Source organism: Candoia aspera, chromosome 1 (assembly GCF_035149785.1).
Source record: "Candoia aspera isolate rCanAsp1 chromosome 1, rCanAsp1.hap2, whole genome shotgun sequence".
Classification (NCBI taxonomy): Eukaryota; Metazoa; Chordata; class Lepidosauria; order Squamata; family Boidae; genus Candoia; species Candoia aspera.
The window spans coordinates 149,322,507-149,342,835 of record NC_086153.1 but is presented as its reverse complement, the minus strand read 5'-3'; the positions used below and the strand labels follow the sequence as shown (position 1 = coordinate 149,342,835).

The 20,329-nt window shown below is 41.1% G+C and overlaps 1 protein-coding gene across 1 annotated transcript in view; it reads left to right on the top strand.

Moving 5' to 3' along the window:
• Positions 1-19,495, top strand: part of COG6 (component of oligomeric golgi complex 6) — a 31,275-nt gene extending 11,780 nt beyond the window's left edge. Inside the window, exons 9-19 of the mRNA XM_063315508.1 lie at positions 1,770-1,898; positions 1,982-2,073; positions 2,301-2,365; positions 2,707-2,798; positions 4,046-4,163; positions 4,972-5,103; positions 6,313-6,480; positions 13,155-13,262; positions 17,074-17,127; positions 17,953-18,032; positions 19,050-19,495. Of these exons, the coding sequence (XP_063171578.1) occupies positions 1,770-1,898; positions 1,982-2,073; positions 2,301-2,365; positions 2,707-2,798; positions 4,046-4,163; positions 4,972-5,103; positions 6,313-6,480; positions 13,155-13,262; positions 17,074-17,127; positions 17,953-18,032; positions 19,050-19,197 (1,186 nt within the window). The 3' untranslated portion in view covers positions 19,198-19,495. The remainder of the gene's footprint in view (positions 1-1,769; positions 1,899-1,981; positions 2,074-2,300; positions 2,366-2,706; positions 2,799-4,045; positions 4,164-4,971; positions 5,104-6,312; positions 6,481-13,154; positions 13,263-17,073; positions 17,128-17,952; positions 18,033-19,049) is intronic.
• Positions 19,496-20,329: the final 834 nt, after the last annotated feature.

The window sequence follows — 20,329 nt, the reverse complement described above, 5'->3', positions numbered from 1 at the left end:
GGCCAGAATTCTGAGCACTGGTTGTAACCACTATTCGTTCAGCGCTGTCGTAATTTTGGTCGCTGAACGAATGGTCATAGGTTGAGGGCTACCTGTATTGTTGGAGTTGAGGAAAGACTTAAGTTTGTTGGTTTTTTGTAAAATATTTGATATTAGTAGGCATAATTTCACTAAATTCTTCAGACTTTTGAACGCCTTGTTCATCTGTCTGCAAAGGATATGATCTTTCTTTTGGGATGCATAACTTTTTTTTTTTAAGTAATTTTCATTGAAAAATTTGTCCTGAGAGGCACCATTGACCTGGGTTTAATGCCCAGCCACCGGTCTTCACCACAGCATCTTCTCCACTGTTCATAGAGGCACATCAATCCGCCATTTTTCCCCCACCTGGAAGCCGGGATGCCTAACTTTTTTTTAATTGTGGGTTGCATACGGAGGGTGACATTCCAAAAAAATAGACATGGACAGAAGAAAGAAATGTAAAAGGCAAGAATAATTAATTTGATTAATTTAATTTGTATTAAAATGTCACTATTATTAACATAATTGAATGCAGTTAATATGATTACTTCCTAGGTATTTTATTAGGTTCCTCTTTATATCATTACATTGTACAGGTTAGTGGCAATTTTTATGGCTCTCTAGGGGTTACAACTAAGGCACTCATAGAGGTGGCCCAGAAGAATATAGATGTATTTCAGATGTACCACAAGGTGGCAATATTGGAGTATCCACCATGTCCATGGCAACAGCTTCCTCATCTTGACAGGATATACCTCACTAAAATACATACCTCACTGAAAATGATATATATGTTCCTTGGGCATCTTAGATGTGCAGATGAATCTCCCTCAGGTGTTTTCCTTTAATTTTGTTTCCCAGCTGATATCTCTTCTTGAGAAAATCTTCCCCTTTAACACTGGAAGATGCTCTTGCTATTACTGATTCCAAAGGGTAGAAAGCAATAGTGAATACTTCACCAAAACTACTCTCACTTCCCCTTTGTTCTCCCCATCCTTTTGGCAAGGACTTAACAATGAAGCATCAGGCAATATGCCCCTACAATATGCAGTGCAGTCATTCAAAATGATTCAGGGACTTGGGCTGTTTTTAAAAAGTTAGTCTTTTGGTATTGAGTCAAAGTGTAGACTGGTTTGTTTCTTCTCACAATAGTTGCTTTCTGATGAATTAAAATTTAATTCCAATTGATTTGAAGTAATTTATCAATATAAACAATGTGTAGCAAAATTCCTCTCTTTTTACAGCATACTTTGCTCTTCTAAATGTTTTTTTCTGGAATTGTCCTGGCTATTGCTAGAGCAAATAGTGGTTACAACCTGTTCTAGTAGATTTGTTATCCACTGCTTTAAAACAAGTAAACAAATCAGTTTACTTGTTTTCAGGCAGTTTGATAGTTGCCCGAATGCCTCTGTTTTCTACTTTGTGATGTACTCTAATATCTCATCTTATATTGAATCAGAGCAAAAATGGTGGTTCAAACCAAATAAATCATTTATTTTCTTATACTGTAAAACATAACACTTGTGTTTCTGTTTGCATGCTGAAGCATGATAGCAAAGTTTTTCACGTGATGACTTGGTGGCCATTAAAAGTATGTTGGTGTTGGGCATCAGCTGGTAAATTATTTAGGCCGTTTAATTCTATGCATAATATTCTTACATTCCCATAAAACAAGGCACTTTAATCACTAAGGGGGGCATCCAAAACGTCCATATTTTTGTAAGTGTGTATTTTCTTTCCCACCGTAGATACACCCTTGATGAGTTTGGAACCGCCAGAAGAAGTGCTGTGGTCCGGGGCTTCATAGATGCTCTCACTAGAGGAGGTCCAGGAGGAACGCCTCGACCTATTGAAATGCACTCCCACGATCCTTTGAGGTACGTTACTTGTGGCAATGTATGTTGTATACCACTTTATTATTAGGAATATTCATTCTTAAAAGAGTATTTTTTGGCTTTAGATATGTAGGAGACATGTTGGCATGGCTGCATCAAGCTACTGCTTCAGAAAAAGAGCACCTGGAGGCTCTGTTGAAACACATAACCACAGAAGGTATTGCGGGAGGCTAAGAATTTGGGGGTTTGGAATCTTCTGAGGCAGAATTCCAAGGATGGGAATTTCACATGAGATTTTTCTTGCCTGAAGAAGGTTACATATGGGGTTAAGACAAGTGCTGCAGGAAGAATGCGGAGTTTTAGCCATTTCAGGATAACCAGTTTTGGGGAAGATGATGGTGGCTGTATTCCTATCACTAATATACACTATGTCTTTATTTTCAGGAGTGGAAGAAAATATGCAGGAAATAGTTGGGCACATCACAGAAGGTGTTTGCCGGCCACTCAAGGTGAAACGTTTGGTTCTATGAGAGCGCTTGGTACTAAAAATGCATTTCCCCATATGCTTAGAAACGAAGAGTGAAAAAGCGGTTTGCAAATAGTAGCATATAATTAACTTGCATAGCAAGGAGCCTTGCTGATTGCTTAATAATAATAGCTGCTTATTTCCCAAGGAGACTGAATCTTTCATTATCATGTGAAACAAAATTGAATGATGAATGTGCAGTATTTAAAACATATCCCTCCAGAGGTTGCCAGCCTAAAAGGATTAATCTTGAAATTGAATATTGTTATTTTCTCGAAGATGAATTGTCCATTTGAAGAGTATGTTATCAAAATGTTTCCTCAGGTTCGAATTGAACAGGTGATTGTAGCTGAACCTGGAGCAGTCCTTCTGTATAAAATTTCTAATCTTCTCAAATTCTACCATCACACCATTAGGTAAACAAACTTCAAAAGAATTGTTTTGGGAAGAACTGGTTGTGTTCAAAGGTTACATTGTAGCACAGTATAATGTAGCTGTACTGTTTTGCAGTGTAATATTTGGCATTAGGAGAGAAGATATTCTCTTGATACAGGCCTTGATGCCATCACCACTTAGCAGTTTCTGATCAAGTTTAAACAGCATCTGTGACAACACTGAACTTTATGGAACCTCACTAGCTAATTCCCATAGGATACATCAGTGTTGCCATAGACTCCAACCTCCCGTGGAACTGGAGATAGGCATAACGGTAGTCCTTGACTTATGACTGTTTAAAGTTACGGCAGCGCTGAAAAAAGTGACTTATGACTGGTCCTTGCACTTAAAACTGTTGTGGCATCTCTGTGGTCACATGATCAAAATTTGGGCGCTTGGCAACTGGCATGTATTTACAATGGTTGCAGCATCCCGAGGTCACATGATTGCCATTTGCAGCCTTCCCAGTCAGCTTCCGACGAGCAAAATCAATGGGGAACTATGTGATTCGCTTAATGACTGCTGCAAAAATGTCATAAAATCGGATATGGTCACATGGTGTCTTGCTTAATGACTGTACTGCTTAATGATGAATTTTCTGGTCCCCATTGTGGTCGTAAGTCAAGGACTACCTGCATGTGATTTGGGAAGAGGCAGCTTCTCCATGTAGTGGGGAGCCCTTGATAAATTTAGCAAATGGTATACAATGTATCCCTGTACCACTGGGTGAGGCAGACTTTTAGGATGGGGTATTTTTCATACAGATCCAAAATTCCAACCTGATTTTATTCTGCTTTTCTATTTCTACGGGAGAAAAGGAACTTTGTTTTTTACCTAGTGAATTTCTGAGGGGGGTGGTCATTTGTGTCAGTGTCCTCTAAATCTGTTCAAAGATGGGCAGATTTGCTTTACCCTTGGGATGGAGATGGTGCTGCTTAAAATGGTTTTTTTTCCCCACAGCCTCCTCCCAGCTTCAGTAGTGGTCTTGCTTCATGATGAGACGCTAGTTTTCCTAGGGTTGACTTCCTTCTGGCTATTGAGAAACATAGGAAGGACTTAGGGGAGAGACAACATTTCTTCATTGCAAGGCGTGACATTTTTAAAATATAAGTTGCCTTTTGTTTTAAATGCTCTTCCTAAGCTGAACAATTGCACCTGTTAATTCTTGAATCAAAGGAAATCTCTTACTTCCTCTCTCACATGCATACTTTTTACTTTCAATTCTCAGTAATATTATAGGAAGCAATGCAGCCATGCTGTTAACCACGATAGAAGAGATGCATCTTTTGAGCAAAAAGATATTCTTCAACAGTTTAAGCCTCCATGCGACTAAACTGCTGGATAAGGTCTGTTTGAAAAATTTGTTTACGTGCATTCCGTTCTGCTAAATATATAGGGCTATAAAAAGCTGACTTCTGGGTTGCATTTCTCAGCCCTAGTCAGCAACAGATCCTTTGCACAATAATTTGGGAAGCCTGATCTGTGCTTTACGGGGAAGTGATCTGCAACCTCATTTCTTTTGCATTACATATCTCTGCTTCTTGTGCCAGTCAGCACACTTGTCAGTCACACGTCTTATCTGTCCTGTTCTCCAGTTTGCTTCTAGCCACCACTTTTACCAAGGTGGCACCCACAGTGCTAATTGGCAAGAGAGGCTTGGGGTGGGCTGCTTGAAGGCATGGCAGGACCTGATTGGCTGTCATTGGCAACGTGGCTTCCTTTTTCCCTCCTGCGAGCTGTCTCCATTTTTTCTTTCTTTCAAAGCAGGTGGCAGTGGAAGGATTGTTGCTTACTTAATAAAGGCTTTCATTTCTTTTCCCCAAACCGGACCCTTCCAGATGTCATCTCTCTCTGTAGATTTCATGTTTGCTTGTCTATGCAATGATCAGAGTTTTTGGATTGGAGGGGATTACACAAATTGTAAATTGTAAACAGGTGTTGTATACCCCATCCTCTTCCCGATTTGAAAGGCGACATTGGCTGGGAATGATTAGGATTGAAGCCCAAGTCTTTTAGAGGACATCAGACCGGAGAATATTGTTCTAATCAATCATATTTATTTGTGGAGTTGTTGATCGCTATCCTATTCCTCTGTGTACCCAGGCCTCAGTATAAACACAGCTTCTGAACTCAGAATTCTGGTTTCTTTTGTAGGTTGAACTGCCACCTGCGGACCTCGGTCCAAGTCCTGCACTGAATCAGACACTTGCTCTGCTGCGTGAAGTATTAGCATCCCACGACTCTTGTGTTATTCCTTTGGATACTCGTCAAATGGACTTTGGACAGGTAAATTAACTGTCACTTTAGTCATACTTGTATGAATGTAATCTTGCTAATTGCCAGTGGTTTTGCTAAGGATATGGAGAAGGTGGCAGTGTTGCTTCAACATTTCAAATTCTATTATTTGACTTTGTCAAAAAGGAAGGTGAAATGCTGCCTAAAATTTGGTACTGAATCAGATAATCCTTTCTATAACCTTTGGCCGTATTTGCTAGTCTTACCAAGGAACTAAGTTGAATTAAATGCCAAGCTTGCCTCTCTAGCTGCAAAAGCAGAGAACAGGCTACCCTAACTCTGATACTCTGGAATTCTTTCTCTCTCCTCTGAACTCCGGAAGGGAGCTGTAAGCATCTCCTCCCCTGTAACCCAGAAGATCAGGCTGCTGTTCTCCATTCCATCTCTTAGCAGAATGCTGGGTACTGATTTTTCTGAGCCAATTTTTAAAGCTAAATTACAGATTCTCCAGAATTAATAATGTACTTAACCTTTTTCAAGGAATAGCCTGTCTTCAAAATTATTGAAGTACATTTTGCAGATTTGGTTTAACACTATTATGTTCTACAATTTAAGTTATGTAAATCAGACTGCTCTAGCTTCTTTGTTTGCTTTTTCTTAACACTTTGGAAATCAGGTTTTGGAAGAAACATACTGACTCCACTCAGAGTGGGGAAGTCCACTATCTGAAAGAGGTAACCTTGGTGGATGCTTGTTGAGTTTTCCCATGGGTGGAGGATCCCCACCCTTGTCAAACAGCCTGTGTTGTTGCTGTGCTGACTGAATAGGTAGTTGTTTTGAACCTTTAAATTAAAACTGCATTCTTGTAATTTGAACTGTTCCTCAAGCTCCACGCCCCCAGAATAGCTTGGACGCTACAAGCGTCATCAACAAGCATCATCAACTACCTATGTTTTTATCACTTCTGCTTTGGACTGGCCATGCCTACGCAACTTTCCTATGCAACATCCTTTTCTGACATTAACAAATAAGCACGGCCAGCTAAATGTGGAAGAGGTTGCATAAGCGGCTGGCGACACTGGATTGAAATGTGAAATTAGAAGACGGAATGGCTGGTAATGTTTGTTTATGACACCTGAAACTGTGTACAGAGACCAGCAAACTTTTCTTTTTCAGCATTAGCCTCCTGCTTTGGGGATTAATAGAATGGGAAAATACCGAAGGATTGCCCTGAGTTAATATATTGCTGCTTCCCTTTAGGTTTTGTCTTGTGTGCTGGATCCCCTGTTGCAGATGTGTACTGTGTCTGCCAGTAACTTGGGGTCTGCTGACATGGCAACATTCATGGTGAATTCACTTCATATGATGAAGACAATGCTGGCTCTGTTTGAATTCACAGATAAAAGGCTAGAAATGTTACAATACCAGGTAAACGTCCAAAGTCAATCTTCTGATGTTTTCTTTGCCATTAACCATTAACAGGGAATAAATACAACACAATCTTCTTAAAAGTGTGTGCCCTCACAGCTTTATATTTAAAGTAAACACGCAGGTGCATGCAGCCACAAAAAAATCATTAATGGGGAGTTAAGATAAAAGAACCCCGATGCAGCAAAGCAGTGAAACGTAAAGAGCTGAGCCATACCTGCAATATGAGCGTTTTAAAAAAAAAGACAGGACAGATAAATTGCAGGCAATTTACTAGATGGAATCTTCATTTTTTAAAATTTTACATGGAAGTCAGATGGATTTCCTAGATTTTTCTAACAGAATGCAGCAATATGATCCTTAGGTTACCTGGTTATATCTGTCCCTTATTTATCTATCCATCTGTCTCTCTCTCTCTCTCTATCTATCTAACTATCAAATTTCTCTGCCGACCATCTCATACACAACGACTCTGGGCGGCTTAGAGATAATAAAATAACTATCAACAAAAACAGTACAATATAAAATCAGTACAGTATGTTTGTTGTTTATTCATTTAGTCGCTTCCGACTCTTCATGACTTCATGGACCAGCCCATGCCAGAGCTTCCTGTCAGTCGTCAACACCCCCAGCTCCCCCAGGGACGAGTCCATCACCTCTAGAATATCATCCATCCACCTTGCCCTTGGTCGGCCCCTCTTCCTTTTGCCCTCCACTCTCCCTAGCATCAGCATCTTCTCCAGGGTGTCCTGTCTTCTCATTATGTGGCCAAAGTATTTCATTTTTGCCTTTAATACCATTCCCTCAAGTGAGCAGTCTGGCTTTATTTCCTGGAGGATGGACTGGTTTGATCTTCTTGTAGTCCAAGGCACTCTCAGAATTTTCCTCCAACACCACAGTTCTAAAGCATCTATCTTCCTTCGCTCAGCCTTCCTTATGGTCCAGGTCTTGCAGCCATATGTTACTACGGGGAACACCATTGCTTTAACTATGCGGACCTTTGTTGTCAGTGTGATATCTCTGCTCTTAGCTATTTTATCGAGATTTGTCATTGCTCTTCTCCCAAGGATTAAGCGTCTTCTGATTTCCTGGCTGCAGTCAGCACCTGAAGTAATCTTTGCACCTAGAAATACAAAGTCTGTCACTGCCTCTATGTTTTCTCCCTCTATTTGCCAGTTATCAATCAAGCTGGTTGCCATAATCTTGGTTTTTTTGAGGTTTAGCTGCAAGCCAGCTTTTGCACTTTCTTCTTTCACCTTCATCATAAGGCTCCTCAGTTCCTCTCCGCTTTCAGCCATCGAAGTGGTATCATCTGCATATCTGAGACTGTTAATGTTTCTTCCAGCGATTTTAACTCCAGCCTTGGATTCCTCAAGCCCAGCATGTCGCATGATGTGTTCTGCGTGCAAGTTGAATAGGTAGGGTGAGAGTATACAGCCCTGCCGTACTCCTTTCCCAATCTTAAACCAGTCCGTTGTTCCGTGGTCTGTTCTTACTGTTGCTACTTGGTCGTTATACAGATTCTTCAGGAGGCATACAAGATGACTTGGTATCCCCATACCACTAAGAACTTGCCACAATTTGTTATGGTCCACACAGTCAAAGGCTTTAGAATAGTCAATAAAACAGAAATAGATGTTTTTCTGAAACTCCCTGGCTTTTTCCATTATCCAGCGGATATGGGCAATTTGGTCCCTAGTTCCTCTGCCTTTTCTAAACCCAGCTTGTACATCTGGCAATTCTCGCTCCATGAATTGCTGAAGTCTACCTTGCAGGATCTTGAGCATTACCTTACTGGCATGTGAAATGAGTGCCACTGTTCGATAGTTTGAACATTCTTTAGTGTTTCTCTTTTTTGCTATGGGGATATAAGTTGATTTTTTCCAATCTGATGGCCATTCTTGTTTTTTCCAAATTTGCTGGCATATAGCATGCATTACCTTGACAGCATCAGTACAGTACAGTACAGTATAAATATACATAAATACCAATAAAAATATAAAAATACCAGATATAAAATATAAAATTCAAGATGGCAATAGTTTTGTACTTGGCACGATCACAGTACCAGCCACCCCCAAGACTGGCTATCCCCCCTCCCATCCCAAGTGAGGTGGCATAGCCATGTTTTCACCCCTTTCCAGAAGGCTGGGAGAGTGGGGGCCTGTCTTACCTCTGGGGGTAAGCTGTTCCACAGGGCGGGTACCACGGCAGAGAAGGCCCTCCTCCTGGACCCTGCCAATCGATAATCCCTCACGGACAGGGTCCGTAACACGCCCTCTCTGCCTGAGCGGGTGGGATGGGTCGATGTAATGGGGGAGAGGCGGTTCCTCAGGTAACCTGGCCCCATGCCATGTAGGGCTTTAAAGGTGATAACCAACACCTTGAATTGGACCCAGAAACAAATTGGTACCCAATGCAGCTCGCGCAGCAGTGGTGTTATATGTGCCCTCCTTGGGGCTCCCAAGACTGCTCGTGCGGCCGCATTCTGGACCAGCTGCAGCTTCCGGATACTCTTCAAGGGTAGTCCCATGTAGAGTGCCTTACAGTAGTCTATGCAGGAGGTGACCAGGGCATGAGTGACTGTTGGGAGGGACTCCCGATCCAGGAAGGTGTGGAGCTGGTGCACAACACGAAGTTGTGCAAAGGCTCCCTTGGCCACGGCTGCCACCTGCTTTTTGAGCAGGAGCTGTGAGTCCAGGAGAACCCCCAGGTTCCGCACCAGCTCTGTCTGGGGCAGTGCATCCCCATCCAGAACCAAAGATGGTAAGTTCCCAGATACCCGGGTGCCCCTGACACACAGCCACTCTGTCTTGCCAGGGTTCACCTGAAGCCTGTTGTTCCCCATCCAGACCCCTACAGCCTCCAGGCACCAAGAGAGGGTGGCCACAGCCTCACGTCACCCGGGATGGAGATGTACAATTGAGTATCATCTGCATACTGATACCTCATCCCATGGAGATGGATGATCTCACCCAGCAGTTTCATGTAGATGTTAAAAAGGAGTGGGGAGAGCACTGAACCCTGCGGCACCCCACAGAGGAGGGGCCGCAGGCTGGATCTCTTGCTGCCTATCACCACCAATTGGGACCGGCTGTGGAGGAAGGAGGTGAACCAGCGTAAAACCACGCTGCCCACCCCCAACTCCCTGAGCTGCCCCAAAAGGATACCATGGTTGATGGTATTGAAAGCCACTGAGAGGTCAAGAGCGAGGATGGATGCACTGCCTCCATCCCAGTCCCACCAGAGATCATTCATAAGTGCGACCAAGGCTGTTTCCATCCCTTATCCGGGCCTGAATCCCAACTGGAAAGGGTCCAGATAATCCGTTTCATCCAGGACTCCCTGGAGCTGCAATGCCACCACTTTCTCAACCACCTTCCCTAAAATTGTCCAGAATGGTAGGGTCCAGTGATGGTTTCTTGAGGAGGGGTGCACCAGTGCCGCTTTAAAAGCTGCCGGTAATACTCCCTCCCCAAGGAAGCATTCACCATCGCCTGGACCCAACCACACGTAACCTCCCTAGCTCCTTTTACCAGCCAGGAGGGACATAGATATAGTTGGCAAGTTTACAGATCCAATACCCTGTCCACTTCCTCGGGCCCAACAGGATCAAACCGTTCCCAGATAACCAGGCAAGTCCGCTCCCTAGGCATCTCCCCAGACCCTGCTACACGCTTGGCATCCAACTTAGAATGAATCTGAGTGATTTTATCCTCCAGATGCCCAGCCAACTCCTCAGCCCAGCCCTGTAAATGGGTTTCTAAACCCCCCTTCCCCAAAAGGGATCGGGTGATCTTAAACGGCCATCAGGTGGCATTCCGCAGATGCAATAAGAGTGGAGAAATATTGATGTTTTGCCACTCTTATCGCCACAAGGTAGGCCTTAATAGCGGCTCTAACCTGTGTTTGGTTGGATTCAGTCGTTGTCTTCCTCCAGCAGCGCTCTAGATGTCTCTTAACCCTCTTCAGAACCCTCAACTCCTCCGTAAACCATGGGGATTGTCGGGTTCGATCAGACAAGAGAGGCCACACAGGCGTGATCCTGTCCAAGGCCCTGGCCGCCTCCCTATTCCAGGTAGCAGCCAGCACCTCTGCTGGACCATGCAGCAGATCCTCGGGTATAACCCCCAGCTCCCTCTGGAACCCTGTTGGGTCCATCTGCCTGTTGGGGGCAGACCAATCGAATGGGTCCTGCCTCCCTGCGGAGGGGGGTGGCATAAGAGAATCTCAGGGCCACCAGGGCGTGGTCTGACTGTGACAAGGGGGACAGCTGTAACTCTCCCTTCAGATCATGTTGCCCCTGCTCTGACAAGAAAACCAAGTCCAGGGTGAGGCCACTGTCTCGAGTTGGGTCCCGAATAATCTGAGACAGGCCCATGGCCGCCATGATGGCCAGGAACTCCTGAGCCACCTCCAAGGCATGCCCCAGGGATGGCAGGTTGAAGTCCCCCAAAACTATAAGCCTGGGGAACTCCACTGCCAGCCCCGAGACGGCCTCGAGCAGCTCAGGCAGGGTGGTTGCTATGCAGTAGGGCGGCTGGTACAGCAGCAACACCCCCAACTGTTCTCGGGAACCCAACTTGAAGAACAGGGTCTTGTAACCAGCCACTTGCAGAGCAGTGCCCCTGAAGGCCACCAGAGCTTCAGGTTGAGATTTAGTAAATTAACTTTGCTAAATCACATTTACATCAGCTTATTAAGCTGAAATGTAGACAAGGTTTTGGCTTGCAGCCCCATGGTTTCTCCCTTTGTTTGAGTCATGAGTAAACCAGGTTGTATCTAATTAGGAGTGTGTGCAAAACAAAAGATATGTTTTGCTTCTAACCCCCAAAATAAGCCACTATGTCCTGAAAGTTCTTATTAAATGTTTCAGGCTGGCCGCAGGCTGTCAGAAACAAAATGTGGAGCATTTTTGTTGTTCCAGGTTTTGGGTGAAACAAAACCTAGAAGGATCCTGGTGTATTCCACAGTCGGTAGGGCAAGGTTGGGGCATGTCTTCCCCTCTCTCCCCTCTTCCTCCATTCCAGGCTTTCCAGTGTCTTCCCTCATGTCAGCCCTTTGAGGTAGACACGGTCAGGAAACAGACACCACAAGAGCAATCGGAACTCTGCTTTACTTTTGTAGGTGTCAGCCCTTCGGGGTAGACCAGATCAGGAAACAGACTCCAAAAGAAGACGAAAGCTGTGCTTTATTGAGATAAGCTATAATAACAGAATCTTGCAAGCCCAATTGTGCTCCCTGTTATAGCTCAGTGAATCAGGGAGGAGCCTGCCTGAGTCTCTTCCAACTACCAGCTTGTTTCCCGGGACTTAAGGAATGTGTCCATCATCTTTGCTTGTTCTTGCCTATTTCCCTCAAGTCATCTCCCTGACTCTCTACAGTACGGTACGATAACAGACTCTTGAAAACCTGACAAAGATTCTCTCCCTTCTTACACTAAAGAGTGTCCAGGGGGCAGTCTTGAGTTTTTTCATAACCCCATGCTCTCCAACTCAGCTAAGCTGATACTTACAGTATGTAATGGTGGCTGAACTCCTTCTTCAAGGCCATCTCCTTCACACCTTCCCTGTCTCCTCTCAGCTGCTAATGATGTCCAGGCACAGAATATCCCACCAGCCTATCCACACCCCAGTCTTCCCAATGCCTTTCTTCCCTCCGTCCCCTGATGTCACCAAGGAAACTTTTGGCCTTGGTTTTTTCCTGCTGTTACTCCCACACTTCTCCAAAATAACTGTTTCAGTTCTTACCTGGAACAAAACAGCCCCATTTTGTCCCACATACTGTCTCAAACATGCATATTTCAGTCTGGGCATGGATTATTGCAAAACAGCTGTTTTATGCACAGAGGAGTTTGCATTTCCCCAACTTTAACTATTGTTTCCAAGGTCAGACAAAATGCAAAGGTAGGGAGCTACCCATAGGCAATAGAGTCACTCTTATTTCAGCTAACTAAACTGAGATATTATCTGAACACAGCCTATTGTGCTATTAAAAAGAATAAATAGACGTGATGAATTGATCTCAGTGTTGAGTCTAAAACTTTCTCCCCATCCATTTTGGAGAGAGAGCAGTCATTTCAAGGTAAGGTTACAAGCTGAACATGTATGGACTTTGATAAAGATTATGTCTGTGTGTGAAAAATGTGAGTTAACATTTCTGTATTTCTCTTGATTTCTTCTTTGGCAGTTCATTTGACAGTATTATTGCAATTTTTTGTTTAAAGGTTTTCCTGATTGCAGCAGGGGAATCTTTGAACAGTTTTATTTATCATACAGATGCCCTTCTCATTTAGAAAACAAATTTCCAAATTGGCTAATAACATTTTAATTAATAACAAAAAGACTTTAAAATATAGATGTTAATGCAACATACAAGATGATGTTTGTTCCATCCCCAAAGACAGTGCCCAGAAAAACCTTTGTCTATGGAATTAACTTTCTGGCCAGTCAGTTTGTGCAAAGTGCCATTAGAACACTTCTAAGATGATTGGGAAAAAGATAATAGCATTCAAAAAATCATTAGGAATCTAGCTAGGAGATGAATTTACATATTCATAGACTGAAGGCATGTCATTTACACAAATCCATTGCCAGTTTTTTTTTTAATTGTGCCAAATAAATTACATATAATTGTAAATGCAATAAGTGAAAAATGCACTATCTTTGTTTTAGATTGAAGCACATTTGGATACCCTTATAAATGAACAAGCGTCTTATGTATTAACTAGAGTGGGTCTAAGTTATATATATAACATGGTACAGCAACACAAGACAGAGCAGGTGAGCAATAATTTTGGAAAATAAATATTACCCATTTCTGTGCTGGAATGTTAATAGATTGTACCATGCTCTATAATTTCAGACTGGCAAGGGCCTGTTTATATGTTGTGCTTAACCGTTCCTAGCATTTAAGCTTTTCATCTAAATATAGGATATATTCAGCTTTAGTTGCAGAGTATATTCATGGTTAAAAAACTTGCTACAATTCCCATCATCCTATGTTTGAGTGACATGCTCAACCATTAGGAATGGTTAATAAGCATGGATGGAAGATGTGCCATTCTGCCTATTCCTTGAAGGAGCCAATGGGAGTACGCAGAACACCAGCCGAATGGCTTTGTTACTTAGCTATTTATGGACAAGTATGACGTGCAAATACTGTCACCGTATTGAATAAGTGCTACTGAATTGCTTATTTTTGATTGCATATTTGTGTTACTTGGAAACTCCTATTGCTGTTCAGCAAATAATTTCCATTCAATCAGATACCCTGAACTGCAAATGTAAGTATACTATATTTAGTTGGGATCTAAACAGATACTTCAGAATTTCTGGTTTCTTTTTCTGTAGCAGGAAGGATAACTGTTTCTAAAAGCCTCCTTACTTTCAAAAAGGAGTTGTGATGTGCATGGATATAATTGCATACAGTACATACATACCCATCATGCTATTTCCTTTCAGGGTAAGCAACGTTTTGCAAAACCCAGGAAGAGAGTAAGAAATAGTAAGCCAAAGAAATTAAAGGCATGAGATAAGATGATAAAATATAGCTAAATTTAATTTATACCAACACTGTTCATTGTATCTCTCCATGTGTTTCTACCGCTGCCAACTACCCTTGCTTTCACCACACCCATATGCCCATTAATGCATTGCCTTTTGTTCTTTAAACAGCTCACCTCTCTCTTTTTGAGGAGCTCATCAGCTCCACCCAACTACAATTTTCATGGTCTTCCCCTTTCCGCCGTGCTCTTATACACAGCCACTTTTGCTTCTTTTGATAAACGTTCATTCCTTACATCAGGGCACATACTACCCACTATCTTTCAGCTAGAATTCACTTATATTTTCCCATTTTCCCATTCTAATAATAAACATTCTCCCAAGGTACATTTACTTGATTGGTTTTTTGTCATTTATGCATAACTTGTTCACTCTATTTTCCCTATCATACTCAAGCTACCTTGGTCTTTAATGCAGTACATTAATTTTTGGATGTGTACTCTCCTTGAATCATACAATCCAGCCTTTGCTACAAATAATTTTGAGTCCTCAGCCAACACTGTGGGTGCATACAAAAGTACACATATATTCATGTCGCCAACCAACACACTTGTTCCATTGCTACAAGCATTCCTTATACGTTTATCCATGAATACCTTAAACAACCAAAGGGACATCCTCCATCCTTGTCTTACACCCTGCTCTATGTTAAACCATTCACTAAACATCCCACTTATGCTCATACATGCTTTATTTCCATCATGGAAGTTTAACAACCAGCCTTCAACTCCATACTCACACAAATTATTGCATAATTCAAGCTCATTCACTATCTTTCTTTTTTCTATAATAAAATAAAAATGAAATGAAATGAAATGAAAATAAACTCTTTTTTGTGTTCACACTCACTGACCTGTGGCACTCTGTAGCATAACACTTTCCTGTTTGCTCTGAGCAGCATTCTGAAGCCACTTTCCTTGCATCTACTTTCCAGTCATTCTTTGGGGAGATTATTTTCTAGTCTATTTTTGTACAGGGCTTGTATTTTCTCTTCCTGCAGCGTTCTACTTTCACTCTTGTTTCTTTCACTTCTTTCCTTTTCTTCTCTCAACCTTCACTAATATGTCCCAATAAGTTTGGAGTTACAAGCCAGTAAAAACATGGCTTTAAACTTGGCCTAGAATCCTTCCTTGTTGGAACACATTCATCATAATTCCAAGTGTGGCCTAATAGGAGGCCATCTATTTCTGGCTACTTTATTTACTTGTAAAAATAATGGAGTCGAGTGGAATCAAGTGTCTGCACATCACACTGTAAGGGCCAGCGTTTCAAGGCAGGCCAGGTCAGGAAAGCAGACAGAGTAAAGATGTCAGGAATGTTGCTTTTCTTTACTGTTGTAGGGCATAATGACAGAATCTTGAAAGCCCACAAGAGGATCCCCCAGCCCCTTCTTACACCGAACAGAACAGTTAAGGCAGGGTTATCTTGCATTTCTTTTTCACACTTCTGTTCTAGGACTGAGTTGTCCTTTATTTTCTCTTAACATTTCTTGCATTCCTTCATCAAGGTTATCTTCATACCCCTCTATAGGAATAATATATGACAGAGCATTTTGCTTTACCTCGACATAAGCATGAGTGAGAAACAGGAGATATGAAAGTTCACTGAGGCAAAGTTGAACATACTGAGATAAATGTAATTCAGAATTTCAGAATCAATAAACAAGTACTTGTTGAATAAGAAATGTCTCGGGACTCTTGAAATTTGAGTGAGGGACAAGAGCCAATTTCATATTATCAAAATTGGTTTGGGTAATATATTTTCCATTTTAATATATTTAAGGTTATTCTTCAACCAAATGAAATCAGAGCCCATTAGACTTGCAGAAAGAATTATTTATCAAAAAATAACTCCAAATGGACCCAATCTAAACACACTAGGAGGAAGATAGATTGGTTATAAGCTTTTAGGAGACCTCAAAAGGATAAGAAGTGGGTTCTTAAGGCAGTCACGAGACCCTGACCGATCTGGAAAAGACACAGCTGCAGCGGTATCTTAAAATGAATAGATTGGATTTCTGTGGTTTGAGTTTTATTTAAAGTTTTAACTTGGATTAGGTACAGTTGTCTCCACTGGGTTGCCCACGCATGACCAGGAATTTACTTTGTTTGTAATTTTTGTGTTAAGTTTCTTAACCTCCCATTCATAAAGATAAGCAGTGGCTACTGGTGTCCTTGGCAGTTTTTGAATAATGGGAAGAAAGGCATTATTTTAATTTTAAAGCACCAAGCCATCTTGTGAAAAATAATGTGACTTTGTAATACATATGCTGGTTTAGTTTTTCCTTTGTGATGCACTCAGTTTTGATTAACCCTGGTTTATTTATTTATTTATCCATCCACCTATCATATTTGTATGGCCACCCATCTCACAAAAGCGTGACTCTGGGTAGTGTACAACAGTTGAATGTTTGTTGAATAAGTCACACTGCAAGAGTTATGTAACAAGAAGACACATTCTCGTTTAGTGCTATATGTAGTGCAGACTACTGCCTGATCTCCCTGTTTTGATGATCTAGGATTTTGATCACATGTCTTGCATTCTAATTTCCCACAGACTGCCTGAATGATCTTCTTTCTCATCTCTTCTTTTATACTGTACTTCTTTCTGTCTATAGTTTCCTTAATTTACATTTTATTTAGCTCTAGGAAGGTAGAAAGTAATTGTACCCTTTTTTCCTTTCCATGGGACAATTCTCCATGAATAGACCCACAGAAATTATTAGTCAGTGGAATTATAGCTCAGTTGTCCTTCATACTCCTGATCCATAAAGTCAAGAGCTGTCTTATTAGCTGTCTTAATTTGCTTATCTTTCATCAGATAAATAAATTACTACCTCCAGAATTTGATCTAGAGATTTGTGGCACCTGGGCTCTCCAAATACAGTCAATATAATAATTGCATGATTCCATAAATATCCAAAGCATGCTACAGTTTTAGGGCATGCTCAATATAGTTTCTGACTTGATTTTGTTAAAACACTGTTTCTATGTAATTATTCATTTACTTAGCTCTCCTTTAATTTTAGGGTCCTTTGGCTAATGTACCCAGTATGGATTCAATGTCATTAAAAGCTGCAATGGTAAGATAAGTCATTTTCAGCTGTGTTTTGCAGTTCAGGGGGAGGGCAAGACTGTGATAGGCTTTTGAGAGCAGGTGTTTTAGTCTTCTTTGATATTGGGTTGTCACTGTTTATATGGTGCTCTTCTAGATATCAGAGGGCTAATCTAAGTGCTCCAAGAAGGTTTCAATCTAAAATCAGGCTTTCAGAAATAAGGGAAAGGAAAAGAAGCAAAAAGGAAGCCAGGTGTTCTTAAAATTCAGTTCCTGGTGTTTTGTGGTCTGACTGTAGACCTAGTAAATCATGGGAACTCAGGGATGTGTAATATTTCACTGTAATGTAAAGGAATTTTAGAATTTAATTCTTCACTCACTTTTAGTCAATCCACTACAGCATAATAAAAGAGGTTAAACTTACTTTCCTATGATGTTAAGGAAGACATAACTTTGATTCAGATTTCCTGTTCATTTTCATATTAGTTTTTTTTATACAAAATTATTTTGACTAATGAATAGTACATTCAGCATTGTTTTATAACACATGAGAGACTCCAGAAATTGCATTCTTGGGCAAGAGTTGGACTGTATCACTTCAAGAGTTGTCTAAATTTGACAGATGTTGATAATTTAATTCAAGTTGGAAAAAGAAATACCATAATAGATGACACCTGCAGATCTGAAGGATTACGATTAAGGAGCAGGGGTATTTTTTTTTCTGTGAGCCGGATCTAACCCATATGCTCTTATATAGCAAGGAGCAGCGACTAGGATGAGACAAATGAGAAGAGAGCAAACCCATTGCTTAAGGAAACACATTGACTAACATCTGTCATTCTCCTTATGTCAGGTCCAGTTTGATCGTTACCTGTCTGCTCCTGATGGTCTGTTAATGCCACAGATAAACTTTCTCCTCAGCACAGCTGTTAAGTAAGTTCCCCCCCCTTTTTCCTTTCTTTGATAGTATCAGAATTCATTGTTTTCCTTTGCATGTGACTCACATAAGAATCACAGTCATAGGCTCTAGCACGAGAGGGCTGTTTTGGGGACTAAGCATACTTAAGCTTCTTCCCCCTTGACTGGCTGATACACCAGAGGATGACAGCTTCACAGTCTAGTCTTATCTCTGCTGCAGGCAGCAGGACCATTTTGGAAAGCAGTTTTTTACCTCAAGGTTGTTTGGCTGAAAGGCTCTTCTTTTCACTGGATATCCTGTAGTAGTTTTGCTAGGAAATTGGTTATACCCATCTTTTGTTTTTGCGTGCATGACTGTTTCCCACATCTAACCAGTTGTTTGGGGGCTAAAGGAGCTGCATCCACAACATCCTTGTGCTTTTGTATGTTTAGCTGCAAATTGTAGACTGCACCAGTATAGAAAAGGGACATGGCAGGGGGGCAGTCACAGAAGAATGATCAAACTGATCACTCCATCATCATCATTAAAAGGTATGGATGTATGAAAATTCATAAAAAGAAGACTTACCTTGTGGCTGTTTCAGAGGTCAAGGCACAACTCTTGCATTGCTGCTGAATAATTGGGGGAAGAAGTTGGCTCCAGAAGTCACGTAACTTTGCATTGTGTAGACCATGTTTCTCAACCGTGGCAACTTTAAGACGTGTGAACTTCAACTCCCAGAATTCCCCAGCCAACATGGGGAGTTGAAGTCCACACATGTTTAAGTTGCCATGGTTGAGAAACACTGGTGTAGACCTCAGGCCATCCTGCCATTGCTGTCCTCTCCTCACTTGTGAGAGACAAGAGCATCTGCCTTCTGCCACAGAGGTTGTATTCATTTATGGTGGGTAGAGGCAGGGGACTATTAGGATGGCCTACATTTTTTTCCCTGCAAAGAAGGGGGGTGGGATCTCTCTCATAAGGAGACTTTTTATGTTCACTGTATTGTCATCAGCTGGATATTTACATGCCTAATTTTGATTGTGTTTTAGACAACAGATAATAAAACAGTCCACAGAACTGGTCTGCAGAGCTTACAGTGAACTATATGCAGCTGTGATGAATCCTGATAATGCTTATAAAGATCCGGAAACTGTATTGTATAGATCTCCTCATCAAGTTCAGTCACTTCTCTCCTAATCTTATAACCCAAAGCGTGCCTTTTAATACTGCGTAACACAAGAATGGACACATATGAAACTTTGAAATAGGCAAGGACAACTGAATTTTGTCTTGCAGAAGACTGCTGCTTGGGTTGCAATAATACATGTAATTAGTTAGCTGAAATCCCATTGACTTGTGGGATTTAAACTGTTGCTGGGTGACAGCTATGCTGCAGAGGTGAGAGCGTTTAAAGTAATTTATTACAACTTGGAAAAGCTTTGTGATAATGCAGATTATTTTTTATTATGATGGTAAAATAAATGGTGGAACCAAAGCATTTTCTTATTTCGGTGTATTGCCAGTACCCTGCTATTCTTCCCTCAAGAGTTTTTAACAAGTTCTGTTGAGCCTGTGAGCAAACCACACTTTGGTTTATTTGATTAAAACCCCAATACTGATACACATTTTAAAAAATTATCTTTGCTTATTGATTTACCAAGCAAGAAACTAGAAATTTAGAAACCTCGGTAGGAGTAAATTTTTTAGAAGAAGGACAAGATTCCAGGAATTGTTGCCTTTTTATTGGCAGTGGATTAGGATAACTTTTCAGAAATGGTTATTTCACTTTTTAAAAAAAAAACTCCTGCAAGTTGTATCCTTTTTACAATCAAGTACTCAAGATGCTAACAATGAAGAATTTAAAAAAACACTTAAAATTTAATGAAGCCATTAATACTGTTAAGATAATGATATAATATCATACCATATATATATACTGTATGTGTGTGTGTATAAAACATTATGTTCTATAATAATATAATACTTTTATTAATAGTAATAAGGTGCAGCTGAAGAGAAAGGTCTCAATTTTTTTCTTGAAAGCTGGAAGAGAGGGATTGAAAATCTGTATTCCATAGCTTAGAGGTGACACTAAATGGGTTTCACAAATACGTTACATGCTATGCTTGAAAAGCAGATTTTGGTATTTGCTTGAGTACCTCAAAATATGGAGAGATTGAACACCTTCATGTATTTTCCCTTTTTCACTCCAAGTCAAATGCCAACTTTTTTTCTGTTATGATCCCAGCACCATTTTCCCTGTGTTAGAACCTCCCTTGGTACTTACAGGCCCCCTGCTCCCCTCCACTTTTTAATTTGTTAAGGATTA